Source organism: Neofelis nebulosa, chromosome 3 (genome assembly GCF_028018385.1).
Source record: "Neofelis nebulosa isolate mNeoNeb1 chromosome 3, mNeoNeb1.pri, whole genome shotgun sequence".
NCBI lineage: Eukaryota > Metazoa > Chordata > Mammalia > Carnivora > Felidae > Neofelis > Neofelis nebulosa.
This window is the reverse complement of record NC_080784.1, coordinates 171,957,550-171,978,766: the sequence shown is the minus strand read 5'-3', so window position 1 is coordinate 171,978,766 and position 21,217 is coordinate 171,957,550. Positions and strand designations below refer to the sequence as shown.

Genomic DNA, 21,217 nt, shown 5'->3' with positions numbered 1-21,217 from the left:
GTCCTTTATTTGTCCATTAATTTATTCAAGAAGTATTTATTGAACACTTTTTATACGGCAGCAGATGAGAATGACTGAGTTTATTACTAAAACAAAATTGCTGAAACAAAGTTAAGTAAACAAATGTAATACTGTAGAGTAAGTACCATGATAGAGGAAATAGTGTATACTGCAGGAGCACTTGGGAGGGGTACCTAACTGAGTGTTGAGTGGTTGAGAAAGTTTTCCATGAGGGGAAATGTTATCTAATTAGGGACCTAAAAGAAAGTTAGGTATTGGTGTACTGAATGGTAGAGAAAGAAGATAAACCTACAACTACCTTAGTGTGATTAGTTAGTAGAGGACCTGATGGTGGGGTTGGTAGTTTTGAGAGCACAAGGGATGAATATCAGGAGATCAAGGTTTTGTTGAGGAGTTTGTACTTGGTTTTGTAGGCAGTGGGAATCTATTAGAGCATTTTAAGTAGAAGTACTTGATCAGATTTAAAATTTTAGAAAGATAATTAGCTGAAGACTGGAAAACCTATTGCAAAAGAAGGTGACTGAGAGCAGTAATACAAATTAAGGCCCAGATTAGGTTAATGGCAATGCTTTTTTTTTTAAAGGAGTAGATGAACTCGAGATTTAGGAGCTAAGTAATTAAGATTGGGTGGTTGAATTTGGGGAAGAGAGGAGAGGGTCAAGTAAAGCACAGTGCCTATTTTGGATTAGGTGATTGTGTAGATGATTTCATTGACTTCTAAAATTGGGAATGCCAAAGCTAGAGTATATTTTCATAAGAAGGTGGTGATTTAGTTTTGGACATCTGAATTGTAGGTGCCTCTATGACATTTTAACAGATGGACTAATGGGCAGTTGGGTATATACTGTTTTTCTTTTCTTTTTTAGAATTATGCTAGCCTTTTAAAAACAAAAAAGTTTATTTGAGAGAGAGCACGCGAGCTTGCACAGGTGGGCGAGGGGCAGAGAGAGGGAGAGAGAGAATCCCAAGCAGTCTCTGCACTGTCAGCATGGGGCACAACTCAGGGCTTAACCTCACCCAACCGTGAGATCATGACCTGAGCTGAAATCAAGAGTTGTACACTTACCCAACTGAGCTGCTCACGCATCCCGGGTATACTACTTTTCTGTTGTGAGACATCATCATCTCTTGACTGGATTACTGCAGCAGTCTTCCTGGGCTCTGTGCTTACATTCTCTTTCTTGCTCATTATATTTCAGCCCAACTAGTCTCCTTTTGGCTCTTAGGAAATACAAACCTTGTTCTTGATTAGGGCCTTTGCTCTAGTTGCTTTCTCTTTCCAAGGTGCCCTTCTACACATGGCTGACCCCTTCTGGTCATTTACATCTTAGTTGAAATGTCAACTCTGCACAAAGTCACTCTTTAATCACTTCATCTAAAGTAGCCATATCAACCTAATTTTAACTCTGTGTGGGCAGCACTTAATACTGATTGATATTTACAATATTTATTTCTCCCACTTGTTTCCAGGTCCCATGATAGCAGGACTCAGTGCCTAGAGCAGTGGTTTGCACATAGTAGTTGTTTAGTAAATATTTGTAAATGAATGAATGCCAAGTTCCTACTTGGGGAGAGACTTAGGAGTAGTTATTAGCTCTACCTAAGGGATTACTGAAGTCATGACTATGTTTGAGACAGTACAGGAAGGGAGTTTAACTATCTTTTCTTTAGTTGGGTGTCTTTCACATGGGAATATTTTATAGATTCCTTGAGAAACCTGTACTTATGTTTGCAGTGCCTGTTTTTCATGCTTTTCCCTAAGCCCCATCCTCCTTTTGGGCTTACTATGCAGTTTTAGCCAATTTCTTCTTTTTCTTGTGATGATGGAGAACTGCAGGGAGAAATATTGAGAGTTTGATATTAGAAGATGCAGGGATGGAGATTATGATGAGTCCCTGAGTTCCAGAATATTTATTGGAACGTAGAAATGGAAGAAGAATGATGCCTGCATGGCTCACTCGGTTAAGTGGCCTACTCTTGATGTTGGCTCAGGTCCTGATCTTGGCGGTTGTGAGATCGAACCCCGTGTAGGGCTCCACACTCAGCACAGAGCCTGCTTGGGATTCTCACTCTCTCCCTCTTTATCTCTGCCCCTCTCCTGCTCGTGTGTGTGCATGTGCGTTCTTTCTCTCTTTCAAAATAAATAAACATTAAAAAAAGAAAAGAAATGGGAGAAGAAATAAGTGATGAAATAATATAAAAGTAAAATATGTTATAATACTCTTCTGAGGTGAACATAGACTCAGGCAAAGATATTTAATGTTTCTGCTCTACAAAAGGTTTGAAACTGAAATCCACGACAAGGTTTCCTTTTTCGTCTGCTGACAAATAAAAATACAAGTTTATTTTCTTATATTAGAAATACATTTGTTTATTGATAGTTTTATTTTGGGCTCAATTTTTCAGAATTTGCTTAGGCCAAATTAGACGTTGTTAGCCATCAGATAGACAGCAAGTAATTGCTTGATTGAAAGATAATTTGTATATTTAAGGATTTAAGATTGACTTTTGAATAATTCAAATCACGTGGTAAAGTCAGAAACAGCTCATTAAGAGGCAGAGACTTGCTAAGGAATCCTTAAGTTTTTAAGGAGCATTCAGATGTTTTAAATTTTAGTAAAATTAGTTTTAATTTTGCTAATGGCAGCAGATGTGTGGCAAACAGCCAGGGGTTGAGCTTTAAACAGGCATCTAGAAATATTCATGGATAGAATGTCTAGTTATTTATTGAAATCATAAAGATTCTACTCCAGTGATACAGTACAAGCTTATTAAGGTGTTGGTGTGCAACGTAAGTATTCATACATGTCTTTGAGGCATTTACTAGCACTTCTTGCTTATGATTCTTAGCACTATATGATTAGTAACTATAGACAGTTTGTAGTGAGAAAAATATCCAGAAGTATCACCCTTAGAGCAATTCATCTTAGTGATTTTGTTGAACAACTTTGATCATTGTGGAAAAGAGGGTTGTCTCTGAAACTTTTGGCAGTAAAAGATTTTAGTTGTTCAGATGCTAGGTGAATGTTGAAAGCTTTTCTTTCACTTTTGTCTGCCCTACTCTCTGTTCCCCAAAACAAAATTTTAAGAAATTGAGAAATAGATTTTATGGGTAAAGATGCTTCAGAATTTGCTTGCTGTATAGTTTAGACAAAAATAAAATCATGTTATTTAACTGTCCAGTGTCAGTTGTTACAACCTATAGTTATTAATTATACAGGAGTGTTTTGGTTTTTTTTTTTAAGTTTAAGTAATCTTTACACCCAATGTGGGGCTTGAATTCACAGCCCCAAGATCAACTGTTCCATGCTCTACAGACTGAGCCAGCCAGGCGCCTCTAAATAGGAGGGTTTTTAAGCCTACCTTTAATTTACCAATATGTTTAATAACCTACTTAGGATTTGATGAATAGTTAAAACTAAAGCCTTTTGGATTTTTTGTACATGTTTAGTTATCAAACCATAATATACCATGTTAAGTCATTTGCCCAGTGGTTTTCACTAAAAACAAAAACAAAAAAACCTCTACAAATATACTAAAAATTATGTGTAAGATGTTTGCCTTTCTTTCAGAGAGGGTTCTGCCTTTGTGAGTACCTAGTCTGTTGGCATTTAATCTGTCCTTAAAAGCCTTGAACAACATAAATTAGTAGCTAGGCAGAAATTCTGACCAAGACGGCATTGTGAATAGATGCTTTGAAGTATCTGTTTTACTTCTCCTTGGAGTGATAGATAAAACATGGAAAAAGAAAACTGAAGAAACAACGGCCCTCAAAGAAGATTCGCTATGTCCAAGGAGTGGACTTACTCTGGGTGTGTGAGCAAGCACTGGCAACCAGGAGTTTGGTTTGGTTTGGTTTGGTTGTGGTAAGGGATCGGTAGGTGCTACATGCATAGCCTGGTGTTGGAGTCAGACTCACTGTTTGAACTCACCCACCCACTCTCCAAAGTAGGCGGAACTAGGCTCTTCCATTTGTTATGTGAGGCTATACCTTGTAGGAGGCTGTAGGGTAGGGAGGCAAGAAGAGCAGAAACTAGAACCTACTGTTTGCTGACTTAGAGACTGAATTGAGTGGTAGGAATTTCAAACTGGCAGTAGGAGATCTGGTTCAGGACAGATGGATCAGATTGAGTTTGAGCACTAGAACATGAGGAGAGTGAAGGGATATATCCTACTTATAATAAGATTGTAAATTCTGAAATTTGGAAGTACATGAATGATCATATTGCAATATATAAATTTCAGATCACATTGTACCCCTTAAACTTAGGAGATGTTATGTCTCTTACATCAATGAAGAATAAAAATACGTGAAAAATCCTAATTGTAAGAAAGCCAACAAAATCAAATGTGTATTAACTCTAGATGATATTAAAATAACGGCCTGAATTGCTTTAAAAGAAGTTTAATATCTTCAAAAGAATAAATGAAGTATTCACATATTTTGAAATACAAACTGTCAGAATAAAACCAGAACAAATAAATCTGGAAAAGAGCCAACTAGAAATCTTAGAAATGAAAGTTAGTTACTAAAATAAAAATTTAATAGATTAAATAGTCCTCATCAAGTAGAGGATTAGTAAATTGAAATTCACCCTCAATGCACATAGGAAAGCAAAAGGATTTTCAAGAAAAGTGAGAAGGCATTTAAGAGGCATGAAGCTGTAGCCTACATTTAATAGGCCATTTCAGAGCGAAGACAGAAATGGTGAAATATGCAAAGAGATTATAAGAATCTTTCAGATTTTGATGAAACAAGAGTCTTCAGATCAAAAGTACCCTTTGAATACTAAGCAGGATAAGTAAAAAGAAATCCACAGGTTTAAAAACAAAAACAAGAAATAGCCCAACTTAAAAGCATCCAAAGAGAAAAGTGAAAATGCTGTATCAGCCCAGTTGTTGCTCTTTTGAGGTGGACTTTTTATCTTTCACAGTATGCAGAAGACACAGGGGTGAGTGATTCATAGTAATAGCTGTGCAAGGGGAAAAGGAAAGGTGAATGAATATTACTCTAGAATTTCACACTGGTCTAAGTAAACAGTCTAGAGTGAAAGCAAAATAAAAATACTTCACGTATAGAAAGATGAATGTCATGTACCATTAACTCACCCACATTAAAGAAGGAAACTTAATTAAATTATATATTTGTATAAGATATTTGTATAAGAGTAGACTCAGAGGGAAAAAAGCATTGGGATATAGGCGAGACTGTGAAGAGCAAGAAATGGATAAAACATGTTGGGAAAATTAAGTATTGATAATACAAACAATAACCTTTTGAAATACTAAATGCTAAAATTTAATTTAATTTAATTTTTTTATTTTGTTTTATTATTTTCTAAGTTTATTAATTTTGAGAGAATATCCTCAGAAGGGGATTCCCCTTAAATGCTAAAGTCATAGTCAAGAGTAGTAAGATTGTGGTGGCTTAGTCTGTTGAACCCAGGCTCTTGATTTCCGGTTAAGGTTATGACCGCAGGATTTCCTGAATTTGAGTCCTGTGTCTGGCTCTGCGCTGACAGTGTGGAGCCTCCTCGGGATTCTCTCCCTCTCTGACCCTCCCCTGCACACTCTCTCTCTCTCTCTCTCTCTCTCTCTCTTTCTCTCTCTCAAAATAAATCGATACACTTAAAAAAGAAATGCATAATAAGATCAAAGAAGTTTTCAGTAATTAAAGGTTTCTTTCCTGTTTAGAGGAAAGTTGAGATGCTGAATAACTTTGCAGATGATTAGAAAGATTCACAGAAAACTATGTATGTTAAATTTTTAAGTGGAATCATTTAAACAAAGAAATGTAACCTTACAAATTTCAAACCATCTTAAGGGATGGGGCGGGAAGAAAATACAGAAAACTCTATCAATCTAACAGATGGCAAGAAAGGCAAAACAAAAATAAGAGCAAAGCAAAAGGATGGTAAAATGAAAACAGACAGTAAGGGGGCAGAAGTCCAGATGTACCACTACTCAGGTAGTGAGCCAGATTTCATGGTGCTGCGTATCATTTCAGTAACTGACATTCTATAAATACGTGGAAACAGTTTCTATTTTTTTAATATGTTTAGAGAGACATGTGTTCTGGGTCCTCTGCTATCAGCTGCTCAAGTTCTTTGCTCTTGAGACTGTCCTCTTGATGTATGAAACCAACAGTTTCTTCCTCATCATTCTCATCTCTATATAAAACAGAGTCAGTCTTTCCTTGATTCCATTCTCCTTTCTAGCTCCTGCTGAAAGTCCAGATACTGCTTTTACTGTTTCATTTCCCATTCTCACTTCAAGCTGTTGCTTCTGTCCCCTTTCTTCCTGCTGAAACTGCTATTGTCAACAGGCTACCAGTAACCTCCATGTTGCTAATCCAGTTTTTACATCTGTCCTTTTCCTCCCTGCCATGAAAAATACACGAATACCTACTCATACATCAAATATTGTTTTACACGTAGAGATAATGTAGGAAGTTGGTTCAGAGCATAGACTAATCAAAATGATGTGTGTTTCAATCCTGACTGTGCCTTCATGTTTAAAATACCAGCTGTGTGGTTTTGGGGGAAGTTGCAAACTTCTCTGTGCCTCAGTTTCCTCATCTTTACGATGAAGATAATAATAGTACTTACCTCAGCAGTTTTGTTAAGATCAAATGAAATAATGCACATAAAACACATACTACAGTATGTGGCACATATTAAATGCTTAGTAAATGTTAGCTCTGTCATTAGTAAATATTTTATTGAGTGAGGATATAAATTTATAAGGGGCATTTTTTTAAGGGTGAGATTTTTTTTTTCTCTCTCTGCCCCTCCCCTGCTCATGCTCTCTCTCTCTCAAAAATAAATAAACTTAAAAAAATTAAGTTCTGTCAGTTTAAAAAAAGGAATAGAATTAGACATTTATATGTATATATCTTTAATTGTTTAGCTGTTTTTACACTTTATTGTGTGATAACTTATTGTGTGTATGCTTGTGATTTACTGTTTTCATTAGATTTTGCTAAGATTTATCTTAACAGTATATGTGTCTAGCTTATAAATTATATGTATCTAGTTCATTAATTTTCATGGAGATAATTAGAGCACATACTTTGGATGGTTGTGTGAATTAAATGATACATGTAAAGTACTTAAAATAGTGCTTGGCACATAGTAAAGGCTCAAAGAAAGATAGCCACTATTATGTTTATTATTGTTCACTACTGTATGAAATGTGGTATGAATGTAACATGGTATGTTTAGCTATTCCAATTCTTATGGGCATTTGGGTTCTTTCCAATTTGAAGCAACAGAACACAGTGCTGCTCTGAACATTCATATACCTTTTTCCTTGTACCCTTGTGCAAGTTTCTATTAGGGCAAGTATGTTGGCCTAGAAGAATTTGCTAGGTCATAAGTTATGCTTATGTGCAGCTATATCAGGTAATGCCAACTTCTTTAGCCAGGTAATTGTGCCATTTATATTTCCACCAGCAGTGTATGAGTTCCCATTGCTCCATAGCCCTTGCCAACATTAGATGTTGATACATTTTTTCATTTTTCCTGATCTGATTGTTGTAAAATGGATTCTTGTGGTTTCTTTTGGGTTCTGTCCATAATGAGGCAGCCATCTCTTTGTATGTTTATTGGTGATTTGTATTTCCTTTCCTTCTTGTTCTTGTCTTCTCTGTTTTTCTAATGATCTGTCTTTTTCTTGTTAATTTGGAGAAATTCCTAAATATTGGTACTTATCCTTTGTTGATGCTATTTGTTAGAAATATCTTCTCCCAGTTTGAGGCTTTCTTTTCTTTTCTTTTCTTTTCTTTTCTTTTCTTTTCTTTTCTTTTCTTTTCTTTTCTTTTCTTTTCTTTTCTTTTCTTTTCTTTTCTTTTCTTTTCTTTTCTTTTCTTTTCTTTTCTTTCTGGGTTTTATTTTTAAGTAATCTCCACACCCAACATGGGACTCAAACTCACAACCCCAAGATCAAGAGTCAAATGCTTTCCTGACTGAGCCAACCAGGCACCCATCTTTTGTTTTGTTTTGTTTTAAATGGGATCTTTTGATGGACAGAGGTTTTGAATTTTAGTTTAGTAGAATATGTCCATTTTTTCTTGTTTAAGAAATCTGTCTCTACCATAAAAATATTCTCTGTTGTCTCTTAGGCATGTAAATGCCTTCACACTTAAGTTCTTAATTTACCTGGAATTGGCTGTTTATGGGATGAAGTATATTTAATTTTTAATTTTTAGTGAATTTTGGGGGGTGTTGTACATTCTTCCCAGTACCACTCAATAGTCATCCTTTCCTCATTAATATCTCTAGAATAATTTTGAGTGGAAGAATTTATAGTGTGTGTCCTTGTTTTGTACCTTATAAAGAAATGCACCTAATTTTTTGTCATTGAATATGTTTGTTATAGGTTTGTTTTATTTTCTAAGGAAATTCGTTTTTGTCCTAATTTTTAAAAAAGGTTTGAAACTTGCGTTGGTGTTGAATTTTAGTAAATGCTTTTTCTTTAGCTCTTGAAATGATTCTATAGCTTTTTTTCTTCAGTCAGTTAATGAGGGGAATTAATAGTTTTTCTAATGTTCAACTATTCTTGTATTCCTAGGATATTGGCCTATCATATATTATATTTTTTTATATATTGCCAGATTGTTAGCTAACATTAAGTTTTTAATTTTGTTTGAAAGCAACTACTTAATGTAACTTTTTAAAATTAACTTTCTAGCAGAAAATATAGGTGCTGAACTCAAAGCTCCACTCATTAAGCAAGAACCTCTCCAAGTAAGAGGTAAATATATTTCATTCTTTTTTTTATTGTAATGGTGTTTTGAATTAAATATACGAAATTAGTTTATATAGAGCTCTTTATAATTACATTATTCTGAGTGTACAGTCCCTTTTTTTCTTTAAACATACTGACCATAAGGATTTATTCTCCTCTTTATAAACTAATTTTCTACCGAAATTCACATTTTGGTCACAAATTTTGTGGTAATTGTTTTTTCAAAGCCCAAAGAAAGGAGTAATGGCAAATAAAAGTGATCAATTGCTTTATCATTTTTAGAAAAGTAATGTGATGAAAAAGCAGGAGACCCAAAACCTTTCAGTTACACCACGTTCAAATCCAGATAGAGTTTGGACATTCTTTTTTGACTTTGTTTTCTGGGAATAACTGAGTGACAAGGGAATTCTTGTTTGCAGCTCTGCTCTTTGTACGAGCTGTGGCTCTCATTTCCAAAGCAGCGTGTTTGACAGGGCAGTAACTGTGATTAGAAGCACCACGGCTTTGGCATCAGGCAAAAGTGGATTCAGTTTGTGGCTCCAGCATGTACTAGCTGTATAGCCTTGGGCATTTTCCTTGAGCCGTATTTTTCACCCCTATGAGATTTTGCTAAATGCAATTTCTTTTTTCTAGGGTAACCTGGAAGAAGATGGTCCATAGTATACACTTACAGTTAGGAATAATTAATATGATTGCAGCAGCATCATCCACAGTCTGGGCCAGGGCAGGCCAAGAGGGATTTCTGTATACTTTAAAGAAATCTTTAAAAAAACACTGATCTTTTAAAAGAAAGAAGTAATTCTTCTCTTTGCTCCAGAGTAGCTTATCTGGATTTAGAATTTTAGGATTATTAGAGCAAGGCAGTTTAGAGACGTGAAACTCATGCAAAAAGAAACCTGAACTACCTTATATGTATTTTTTTCAAATAAAGTTTTGATTTTTTATACTGCACTTTGTTGGAAGTGTTATTAAATATTATTTGTGCATTTGATTTTAATAGTTAATGTGTTATTTTAAGAGTCCTTTCTAGCTACTGTAGTGACAGGTAATTTTAGTCTTAATATACTCTTTCCACTTCAAAGTACAATGGAAAACTCATTAATAGATCTGAGAATAGAATATGAAGTAACTGGGTGACAGTTTGAAACGGAACACGTGACTTGTGTTGTTTTGTCCTGCTCTTCAGATATTTGCTCATGTTATTTACCTACGTTATGTGACCAGAAGTCTCATTTTGCAATGATTTATAAACATAGACCTATGTTGAGTGTAATTTTTAATTCACAGACTATAATTGATGCCAAATTGGTATTTTGTTATTGATCTCTGGTTTTTTAATGAACAATTTGATGCTTGGTAATGGGGAAATAATTTAGTAGAACACAGTATTTTACCTATTACCCATAATAAACCTTCTATAATTTTGTTAAACTTCCTATAATTTTTAACTGATAAAAATATTCCTTATGTTTACTTTAGCTTTCTTACATTATTTGAAATAGTCCAGTGGCTTTCAGGCCTTTTTTGACTACACCTCACATAAGAAATATGAATGAAAACAAAAGTTTTCACAAAGAGTACTTATTCATTGTATGTAGTACTCTTTGATTACTTTCTGTTTTCATTTTTTATAAAAAATGTTTGAAAAACATTGAACCAGTATGGAGTTTTTTTATTGAAACTTCATTTTCATTTAGACCCTAGACAATTTAAATTGTATTAGTACAATTTAAACAGACCAGTAATACCTATACAAGATGTCCATTAGACAAAGGATTAGCATTTTGGCATCAGTTATAGCTGAGCTATGGAGATAAAATCTACATTTAGGCAACAAATGGGATTCTGTCCTATTCTGCACTTGGAGAATTTCCTTTTCTGATGCCATTCAGTGCATCAGGAAAAACATCAATTTTCTATGAAATTCATTAGTGAACGCACTTAAACATCAGCAAATGTTTATCTTCTAATATCGTTTCCAATTTGCATATTTATTATTTTTTTTTAATTATTATTTTTGGTTTTAGTCAAAGCAGTCCTTAAGAAGAGGGAATATGGACCAAAGTACACTCAGAATAATTTCATCACTGGAGTCAGAGCAATAAATGAGTTCTGTCTGAAATCCAGGTATAGTAGCTTTTTCTTTTTCTTTTTCTTTTTTAATGTGATAGTTCTATCTAATCTAAATAGCCATTTAGGGGCGCCTGGGAGGCTCAGTCGGTTAAGCGTCCAACTTCAGCTCAGGTCACGATCTCGCGGTCCATGAGTTCGAGCCCCGCGTCGGGCTCTGGGCTGATGGCTCAGAGTCTGGAGCCTGCTTCCGATTCTGTGTCTCCCTCTCTCTCTGCCCCTCCCCCGTTCATGCTCTGTCTCTCTCTGTCTCAAAAATAAATGTTACAACAAAAATAAATGTTACAAAAATAAAAAAAAATAAAAATAAATAGCCATTTATTTCTTAGAATATGTTACTTGCTACCATCCATGTGGAAATTTTCCCATGACAGCTTCCTAAATTGAAGATCTATTTTGTTCAGTTAAAAAATGTTAAGATTGTTAGCTTACTAAACTGAATTCTGCTTCAACATGAGCAACTCCACAGTCTTTTGTGATATCTTAAAAAAGTTCAAAAAGGTAGGTTCTTAGGGTGTCTGGGTGGCTCAGTTGGTGGGGTATCTGGCTCTTGATCTTGGCTCATGTTATGATCTCACAGTTCACGGGATTGAGCCCCGTGTAGGGCTCCAGCACTGACAGCATGGAGCCTGCTTGGGATTCTCTCTCCCATTCTCTCTCTGCTACTCTCCCACTCGTACTTTCTCTCTCAAAATAAATAAACTTTAAAAAAAAAAAAAAAAAAGGTTCTTCAAAACCTCTGTATCCCACAAGAACCTTAGGAGTTTTATTATTGTGTTAATATGTAACTTATTATTAATAAGATATTTGTGTATTTGTTTAACTTTTTAAAGTTTTGGGTTTATTTGGCTAGCAGAGTTGAGTAATTTAGTTACATTTATGTTTATACTCCAGCTATGGTTTCTGTTGAGCATAAATTATTTTTCTGGTATCTTTTTGTTACTAATTTTGTTGTAATCTTAGATATTTATTGAGATATTTGTCACAAATTTAGAAACCCCCTCCCCCCCTTTTGTGTGTTTACCTAAGGAAGCCATATTACATTGAAGATTTCTTGGCAATTTAGACATCAGATTTAGCTTTTTTTCCCCCTCTCCCTCCTGGTCACATCCTCTGTATTATAGTATCAAGAAATAAGAATTCCTGTCATCAGTTTTGTAACTTACTTAACTATTAAAAACAACATTGTAACATTGTAAAAACAGTTGTAACAGTGATGTAAAAGAATGTTCTGTTTCACACTGAGTACTTCATTTAGTTCTCACAAAAATTTTGTCAATTAAGTGGATTAGGTGTTGCTGTCTCCGCATTGTAGGCCAAGAAACATAGTAAAGAGGTCAGTGGCAACCTGGCTCACTTAGTGAGTCAGCATCAGGGAACTAGGATACATATCTTTGATAGGTAAACATTTTTTTACTAATATGTGATGGTTGGTTATGTTGACTTGTTTTATTTATGTATTTATTTATTTCTTTTTAAAGATTTTATGTTAAATAATCTCCACACTCAAGTTGGGGCTCGAACCCACAACCCCAAGGTCAAGAGTCGCACACTCCACTGGCTGAGCCAGCCAGGTGCCCAGGTTGTTGACTTATGTTAAACTCCAAAATAATTTCTTGGGATTTAATATATTCCATAGTAACCAGATTTTTACTTATAGGTCTTTCCATTGCTCTTATAGAATTTCCTTAGAAAGACCAATAATCAAATTTAGAATGACTATTTAGCCGTGACTTGATGAATACATAAACCCTTCAGAATTTAAGAGAATGGAAAATAAATAACACAGAATTGACATATACACTTTATGACTTGATACCTATAAATAGTATTACCACTTAGTATCATCAATTAGTATTAATCTGGATATAAACAAGTATGACTATAAGTTTTAAATTTAAATTGTTAAACAGAGAATGATATCCTAATCCATGTTTTTTCTACTTTTCACTTTTTCCTCATACATCAGACATTGCAGTGGAGTGTCCATAACAGATAAAAAACAAACACTGATGAATTAGTTGAATCTCTACATATTATGTTGTGTTATCTATAGTGAGCATCAAGAATAATTTTTTTTTCTCTGTCTCTAGAGCAATTTTTGTATGCAAAAATGCCTTCTTTAAACTGATCTTTAAAGCCTTTAACTGATCTGTATAGCCTTTAAAGATCAGGATCAAGGTAGTGGCTTTTATCTGCCCCTAATAATCCTTCTGAGTACCTCAACTATATGAACCTTGTCTGAATAAATTCAGCATGTTTCTTTCTCCAGTGATCTGGAACAACTTCGAAAAATCAGACGACGAAGTCCTCATGAAGATACCGAGTCCTTTACCGTATACTTGAGATCGGATGTGGAGGCAAAGTAAGAATATAGTTCTTTTAGAATAAATGTACAAGCCAAATTTGGGATTAATAAAAACCCATCTTAAATAGACCCAGAAGTTTTTAAAGGATATATTTAAAAAGAGTATTTTCATATTTGCAAACTTGTCTATCTGTGAGTTACTAGTATATACTAGTTAATTAAAAGTATATCAAAATTTATAAGAAAATTTGCTGTTGAAGTTACTCTTACTGTTTAGATTTAATTTAGAAAAGCTTCTTCAGTGTTTTATATTTTTTCTAAAGGACCTTATGGTTTGTTGTAAGATTCTCATATAGTTATAATTCGTCTAGATTTAAATATGATTACAATAAAGTCGTTAAAATTGTCCATTGTCAATGGCCCATGTGTGTATGTGCAGATCTTTGGAAGTTTGGGGAAGCCCTGAAGCTCTTGCCAGAGAGAAAAAACTGCGTAAGGAAGCAGAAATAGAATACAGAGAAAGTAAGTATATTCAGTTTAAAGTGGAGTTAATTAAAACATAACATGTAGGTGAAACTGGGGCCTTTAATGAATAACTACTTCCTAGCAGTTGCAGGTCTCTTGACTTTGGGTCTGTTGGTTCTAGCAAATACCAATTTCCACTTTATAAAACAGTACCTTTTTTTTTTTTCCCTCCTGTATGGCTCTTTAAAGATGATGAGAGGTAACAAAGCTAGATGGTTGTTTCTATAAGATATGTCAATATTATAATTTATAGTCTGATTTGAAGATTATATTTGTGTATGTATATATATCTATATATAGATATACATGTGTCTATATATAGGTATATATATAGATATATATATATAAAACCTCATATATATATATATTTATACATATATAAAGAATAAAAAGCCTCCTTTCATTTCCTGTAGTTACTATTTCATTTTCCTGACTATAGATAACTGTTGTTGGCAATTTGGTGTATATCTATCCAGAATATTTCTGATGAATTTTCAAATTTCTGTACACATTTTTTCACTTAAACATAATTGGGTGACACTATGCATATTGTTTGGCGTCTTGTCCTTTATGTTTACTAGTGTGACTGTAAACATCTTTCCATGTCTATAGAACTCTACCTCACTCCCATTCTTTTTTAACAGCTACAGAGTATTCCATTATATGGACATAACAAGCTTTATGTTCTCCAATTTTTTACCATTACAAAGAACCATTAGTGAATGTCATATTTTAAAATATATAATATATACTGTTATTAAAAATACATGGTATAAAATGTTAGTAGAATTTTAGGGTTGAAGGACATGGGCATTTTAAGATTTGATAGAATGATTAGTTCTGAATAATTATTCTCCAAAGGCATATTGTGTCAATTTATACTTACAGTGTATGAGGGTGACTATTTCCTCATATCCTTGACAGTGCTGGATGTTACCATTGTTTTAACTTTCTTATGTATTTGGTGGACAACAGATGGTACCTTTAATTTTGAGTTTTTCTGATTACCACTGAGGTTGGTTATCTTTTAATATATTTGTTTTTCTTAGTTTTCTGTGATAATTTTTATATCCTTTACTCTTCTGCTAGATTGTGTATCGTTTAAAATAGATTTTCATGAGTTTTTGGTGTATTTTTAACCCTTAATTTTGTATGTTCTGAATATTTTCTTTTGCTCCTTCTTCATATTTTGTTTTATCCACCCCCCGTTAGTGGGAGATTTCAGACATAGGAGTACAGAGAAAGGTGTAACAACTCCTCGAGAATCCCATCACTCAGCTTTACAGTTATCAACATGTGGCCAACCTTGTTTTATCTGTATTTCCTTTACTAACCCTCACTCTACTGAGGGTTAGTAATTCACTCTGCTGAATTATTTTGAAACCAGTCCCAGCTATTCTATTATTCCATCTATAAATATTTCAGTATATGTCTCTAAAAAACAGGTAGTTGTTTTAGTTAGTTCATATGATGGTGATGGTTAAACTGCTTTAGAAAAGCTCACTAACCACTGCCCTCAATAATCTGTCAGTAGGTCTTAATATCCTCTCAGTTGCCCTTTAGTTGAAGATCTAGGATGTTTTTGTATAGTTTTAATTTTGGCAAAGAAAATGAGTGACCTGCTGATTATTTCTTTTCTTGACAAAGTTGAAAAAACATTTTGTCTCTTTCCAGCTAATCTAGTCAGGAGGAATAAGGACTATATTTGAGGTTCTTGTAGGCCTGGAATATATGACATTCAGATATCTGTATGTTGAGCAAGTGTAGATTGTTTTGCACAATCCAAGTCCTTTAAATCATAGTTCAGCATTTTGAAAAGTAATAAGGAGAATCAGTGAATCCTAGGATCTGTGCAGTTTTTGCCTCTTAGAAGAAGCAAACATTTGTTGACTGTATATTCACAGATATGCTAAAGAGAGCTGCACCTAAATCCACAGGGGTGAAATATTTCAGTAAAACAAATATATACTGGGATCAGGGAACCTCAGAATTTTGGTATCACTATTCAAAGACTTACATTGGGTATCTTTTCAGTAATACAGATGCTAATACTGGATATGATCAAATGTCGTTCCAGTAGGGCAGATTGCATTGGGGAATTAGATGCTGGCCCTGCAGTTACAGATCTGTTCTATTACTTTGGGGAACTGATAGAATGTGGCAGGATTAAAATATAGATAGAGGTGCTAGTATCTGAGAAAAATATACACTTAACTTTTCTTTGACAGGCTTTATTTAGGAGAATCTGAATTCTTCAACTGTATTTCTAAATTCTGTACAGGACCAAAGCTTAAAGGTGACAATATTACCTCCCCTGATGAGTTGGTGAAATTTCTAAATGGAAATATGGTCAGTAATATAGATAGAAAAGGGATAGAGAGAGCTTCTTGAGAGTGTGGGAGTTCAGTATAAAGAGGGGGAGCAGTGAGATAGGAAGGAGATCAAGGAGAAGTGAAACCAGCTGAAGGAAGATATGCAAGGAAGGAAAAACCAAGTAGGGCAAAATAGTGGTACTCAAATTGTCCCATTTTTGGCCAGTGGAAGCACCTCAAGTTGGTTCCAAAGTCTTTTTGTCATAACCCTAATGTTGTAGCCTCCTTGCTTTTAGGTACAGTAAGATGTTTCAGGTTTATCTTCTATATTTCCTGCCCCGGACTGGGCATTACGCATCTCTGGAAGGAACTACATTTCTTTCTAGTAGGAAATAAAATTGAGAGAGTCTACTTTGGGCATCAGGGATATTCATTTGTAGTAGGTTATCATATGTTTAAGGTCTTGCCATGGACAGAGGTAGGAAATGCTTTTTTTTCCTTAAGAGAGAAGATATGTAGGCTGTTTTGAAAAACTGGATGTTTCTTTTTCTTTGTTGTGTTTTGTATCTCTTTTACACTGAAAATTTTATTTTTTAGTCCGTTGATATAATTAATTACATTTTTTATTTACACATATAGAAAGAATATAGTGTAGTTTCTAATAATAATACCAATATTATTGCCATCAGGATGATTTAAGTTTTACTTTTTTTTTTTTTTTTTTTTGCTCTTTAGTATATATCCCACTAGGGATATATAGTTATATTTCTGTGTTTTAAATTCACTTGAAATTTCTGTCTGTATGGATAAACCACAAAATAGATGTAAAATTAGGTTCATTTGTTTCATTTTGCTTATGAGTTTTAGAAGTAATTTTGATTTATTTTTATTTTATAATTTTGTAAAACATTTACATGATTATCTAGAATCACATCTACCAGATAAAAATACTTCAGAGAAACTTAGCTTCTACTCCTATCCTCTCCACCCTGTTCTCCCTCTTGTATCAGTAACCATTTAAAAAATTAGTTTTGAGGTTATTTATTCCATTAAAAAAATATATTATGAAATAGCATATAGGGGCGCCTGAGTGCCTCAGTCGGTTAAGTGCCCAACCCTTTTTTTAAATTTTTTTTTAATCTTTATTTATTTTTGAGAGAGAGACAGAGTGTGAGTGAGCAGGGGAGGAGCAGAAAGAGAAGGAGACACAGAATCTGAAGCAGGCTCCAGGCCCTGAGCTGTCAGCACAGAGCCCGACACAGGGCTGAAACTCACGAACTATGAGATCGTGACCTGGGCTGATGTCGGATGCTCAACCAACTGAGTCATCCAAGCACCCCAAGTGTCCAACTCTTGATTTTGGTTCAGGCCATGCGTGATCTCATGGCTTATGAGATTGAGCCCTGTGGAGCCTGCTTGGAATTGTCTGTCTCTCTCTCTCTCTCTCTCTCTCTCTCTCTCTCTCTCCCTCTCCCTCTCCCTCCCTCTCTCTCTCTCTCTCTCTCTCTCTCTCTCTCTGCCCCTCATATACACTGTCTCCCTCAAAATAAATAGATGAACTTAAATAAAAAAAAGTTCTAAAACACAAATAGTACAATACTATTAAAAGAGAAATAGAAATAGCATATACACTGGTATTACCCCCTCAGACCCCTTTTGCTAAATAAGGTATATTTTCTGTTCTTGGCTTTTTTGTTTGACACTATGTCCTAAGGACCATTTTATAGTAGTAAATAGAGACATTTTTTTCATTCCTTTTATAATACTCCCATTTTGGGGGGTATACCATAGTTTATTCAGTTATTTCCCCATAGGTCATTTTTAGTCTTTTGCTTTTAAAATAATGATACCATAAGTAGCTTGTACATACATTAAAGGAAATATATAAAGTTCACAATTTGAGAAAAGATAGTAATAGAAGTTTGTTCTTGTATTTTTAAACGTTGGGCTAAGAAATGAGGAATTGGTTCTTCTGTCAAGCTTAAGTAACTCATATTTTCAGGTAATATTGAGAACAGAATCTTTTTTTTTTTTAAATTTTTTTTTTTTAACGTTTATTTTTGAGACAGAGAGAGACAGAGCATGAACAGGGGAGGGGCAGAGAGAGAGGGAGACACAGAATCTGAAACAGACTCCAGGCTCTGAGCTGTCAGCACAGAGCCTGACGCGGGGCTCGAACTCACGGACCGCGAGATCGTGACCTGAGCTGAAGTCGGACGCTTAACCGACCAAGCCACCCAGGCGCCCCGAGAACAGAATCTTAATATCAAAGTGCCTTTCTCTCATTGTAAAGCCAGATTTCTTCCCACAAAAAACACAACAAAATTTATCATTTTAACAGAGTGTTAAGTATCTTTGCATTGTTCTGAAACAAATCTCTAGAAATTATTTCCCAGAACTTTTTCATCATGTAAAACTAGAACTATACCTGTTAAGCAATGGCCCTTTCTTCGTACCTGTAGCCCTTGGTAACCACTATTCTACTTTGTGGTTCTATGAATTTGACTACTGTAGATATCTCAGGTAAATAGAATCATACAATGTTTGTATTTTTTAAATTTTTTTTTTTTTTCAACGTTTTTTAATTTATTTTTGGGACAGAGAGAGACAGAGCATGAACGGGGGAGGGGCAGAGAGAGAGGGAGACACAGAATCGGAAACAGGCTCCAGGCTCCGAGCCATCAGCCCGGAGCCTGACGCGGGGCTCGAACTCACGGACCGTGAGATCGTGACCTGGCTGAAGTCGGATGCTTAACCAACTGCGCCACCCAGGCGCCCCACAATGTTTGTATTTTTGACTGAATTATTTCACTTAGCATACTGTCTCAGTGTTCGTCCATGTGACAGGATGTCCTTCCTTTTTAAGCGTGAATAATATTTCATTGTATGTATATGCCACCTTTTGTTTATCCATTCATCTGTCCATTGACATTTTGGTTGCTTTCACTTCTTGGCTATTCTGAGTAGTGATGCTCTGAATATGGGTATGTAAATATCTCTTTGAGACCTGCTTTTTTATTTATTTTTTGGGTGTATACCCAGAAGTGGGATTGCTAGATCATATGGTAGTTTTTAATTTTTTTGAGGAACCCTCCATATTGTTTTCCATGGTGGTTACACCATATTACAGTCCTACCAGCATGCACAAGGTTTTCAGTTTCTCCATATCCTCGCCAACACTTGTTTTTGGGTTTTGTTTCATTTTGCTTTTGGATAATGGCCATTCTGATGGCTGTGAGGTGATACCTCATTGTGGTCTTAATTTGCATTTTTCTGATAATTAGTGTGATATGTTGGCCATTTAATGTGCTTGTTGGCCATTTGTATATCTTCTTTGGAGAAAGAAGAGTCCTCTGCCCATTTTGTATTTGGCCGTTAGCCTGTGGAATATATTTAACATAGTCTTAAAGAGAATAATTGTGCTAACCTAAAATATGACTGATAAGAATATGTATGAGCTAAATGTATTTTGTGATTCTTTTCTTTTAAAGGGCTATTTAGAAACCAAAAAATATTAAGAGAATATAGAGACTTCCTGGGAAACACTAAGGTAAGGTTATCTTTCTGCTATTATGTGTATATATTTTGCACGGTGAAGTGTTAGTGTCAGTCTTTTGTGAAAATCTAGCATATCTGATCATAATTCAAGATTTTCCTGAGCACATTGTAACTTACTGAAATAGTCTGTTTGCTTCTGTGTGGTTTTTTTTAAATTAAAAAAACTGGGAGGGGGGCGCCTAGGTGGCTCAGTCAGTTAAGTGTCTGACATCGGCTCCAGTCATTATCTCGGGTTTATGAGTTCAAGTCCTGCTGCGGGTTCTGTGCTGACAGCTCAAAGCCTGGAGCCTGCCTCAGATTCTGTGTCTCCCTCTGTCTCTCTGCCCCTCCCCCTCTCTCACGTGCTCTCTATCAAAAATAAACATTAAAAAAAATTTAAAAACTTGGGACATATGTTCTTTTTAAATTCATAATAGTGTTATAAACCATAAGTGTATATAGATTGTAGGTGACGGAGAAGACTGTTTTCTTCAGTTTTTAGCAAAGTTTAACTCTCACGTACACCTTTAATTTTCTTTATCCTCTCTCTTACTCCTAACCCTGATTAAATATTCAAACTGCCACTTCTCTGCTTGTACCCAAAATGTTCAGCCCTTGGAGGAGAACATTTCACAGCCACTGATTGTTCTTTCTTATTATATGTATATATAAAATCAGTGGGGGCACCTGGGTGGCTCAGTTGGTTAAGCGTACGACTTCGGCTCAGGTCATGATCTCGCGGTCCGTGGGTTCGAGCCCCGTGTTGGGCTCTGTGCTGACAGCTCAGAGCCTGGAGCCTGTTTCAGATTCTGTGTCTCCCTCTTTCTCTGACCCTCCCCTGTTTCATGCTCTCTCTGTCTCAAAAATAAATAAATGTTAAAAAAAAATTTTTTTTTAATTAATAAAAATAAAATCAGTGGATATATTGACAGTTTTACTAAACTTGCAGAGGACATTCATTGTCTTTACTCTGTGAGATAGCTATTCCATACTTTTCCTCTCTTCCCAAACTTCCTATAGCCTTACTCTTCAGCTGATGTCCTTGCTTCATATTTCATTGAAAAAAATAGATGTGGGGCGCCTGGGTGGCTCAGTCGGTTGAGCGTCCGACTTCAGCTCAGGTCATGATCTCACACTCTGTGAGTTCGAGCCCCGTGTTGGGCTCTGTGCTGACAGCTCAGAGCCTGGAGCCTGCTTCCGATTCTGTCTCCCTCTCTCTCTGCCCCTCCCCTGCTCATGCTCTGTCTCTCTCTGTCTCAAAAATAAATAAAAACATTTTAAAAAATTAAAAAAAAAAAAAAAAGGATGTAATCGGATAAAAGTACCTCACTTTCCATCACCAGATTTACTGACTTACCTACTTGTGTGCCAGAATACTTCCTACTAGAAGGATTACTATTGGGACCAGTATAGAAAGTTTACCTTTATTATCCTACCTCTTATTCTCTTCTGAATTCTCTTCATTTGGGCTTTGATTCCCACCACTCCACTGAAATGGCTCTTAGCAAAGTCCCCACAACCTCCGAAATACCAGGTAGTCATGTCCAGAGTCAGCTTTGCATTTAAACCTAAATGGGAGGTATCTCCCGTGAAGAAGTCAGTGTCCTATCTGGAGAAAAGACCCGCCATGTAAATT

At 35.3% G+C, this 21,217-nt stretch overlaps 1 protein-coding gene across 2 annotated transcripts in view; it reads left to right on the top strand.

Annotated features, from left to right (window-relative positions):
• Window positions 1-21,217, top strand: part of SLC30A9 (solute carrier family 30 member 9) — an 86,255-nt gene that overhangs the window by 25,297 nt on the left and 39,741 nt on the right. The window contains exons 3-7 of one of the 2 annotated variants that reach the window (XM_058722734.1): window positions 8,716-8,775; window positions 10,797-10,896; window positions 13,172-13,264; window positions 13,647-13,729; window positions 19,536-19,594. In XM_058722734.1, coding sequence (XP_058578717.1) covers window positions 8,716-8,775; window positions 10,797-10,896; window positions 13,172-13,264; window positions 13,647-13,729; window positions 19,536-19,594 — 395 coding nt within the window. Of the gene's footprint in view, window positions 1-8,712; window positions 8,776-10,796; window positions 10,897-13,171; window positions 13,265-13,646; window positions 13,730-19,535; window positions 19,595-21,217 lie in introns of both variants that reach the window. The other variant, XM_058722735.1, reaches the window with a different exon arrangement.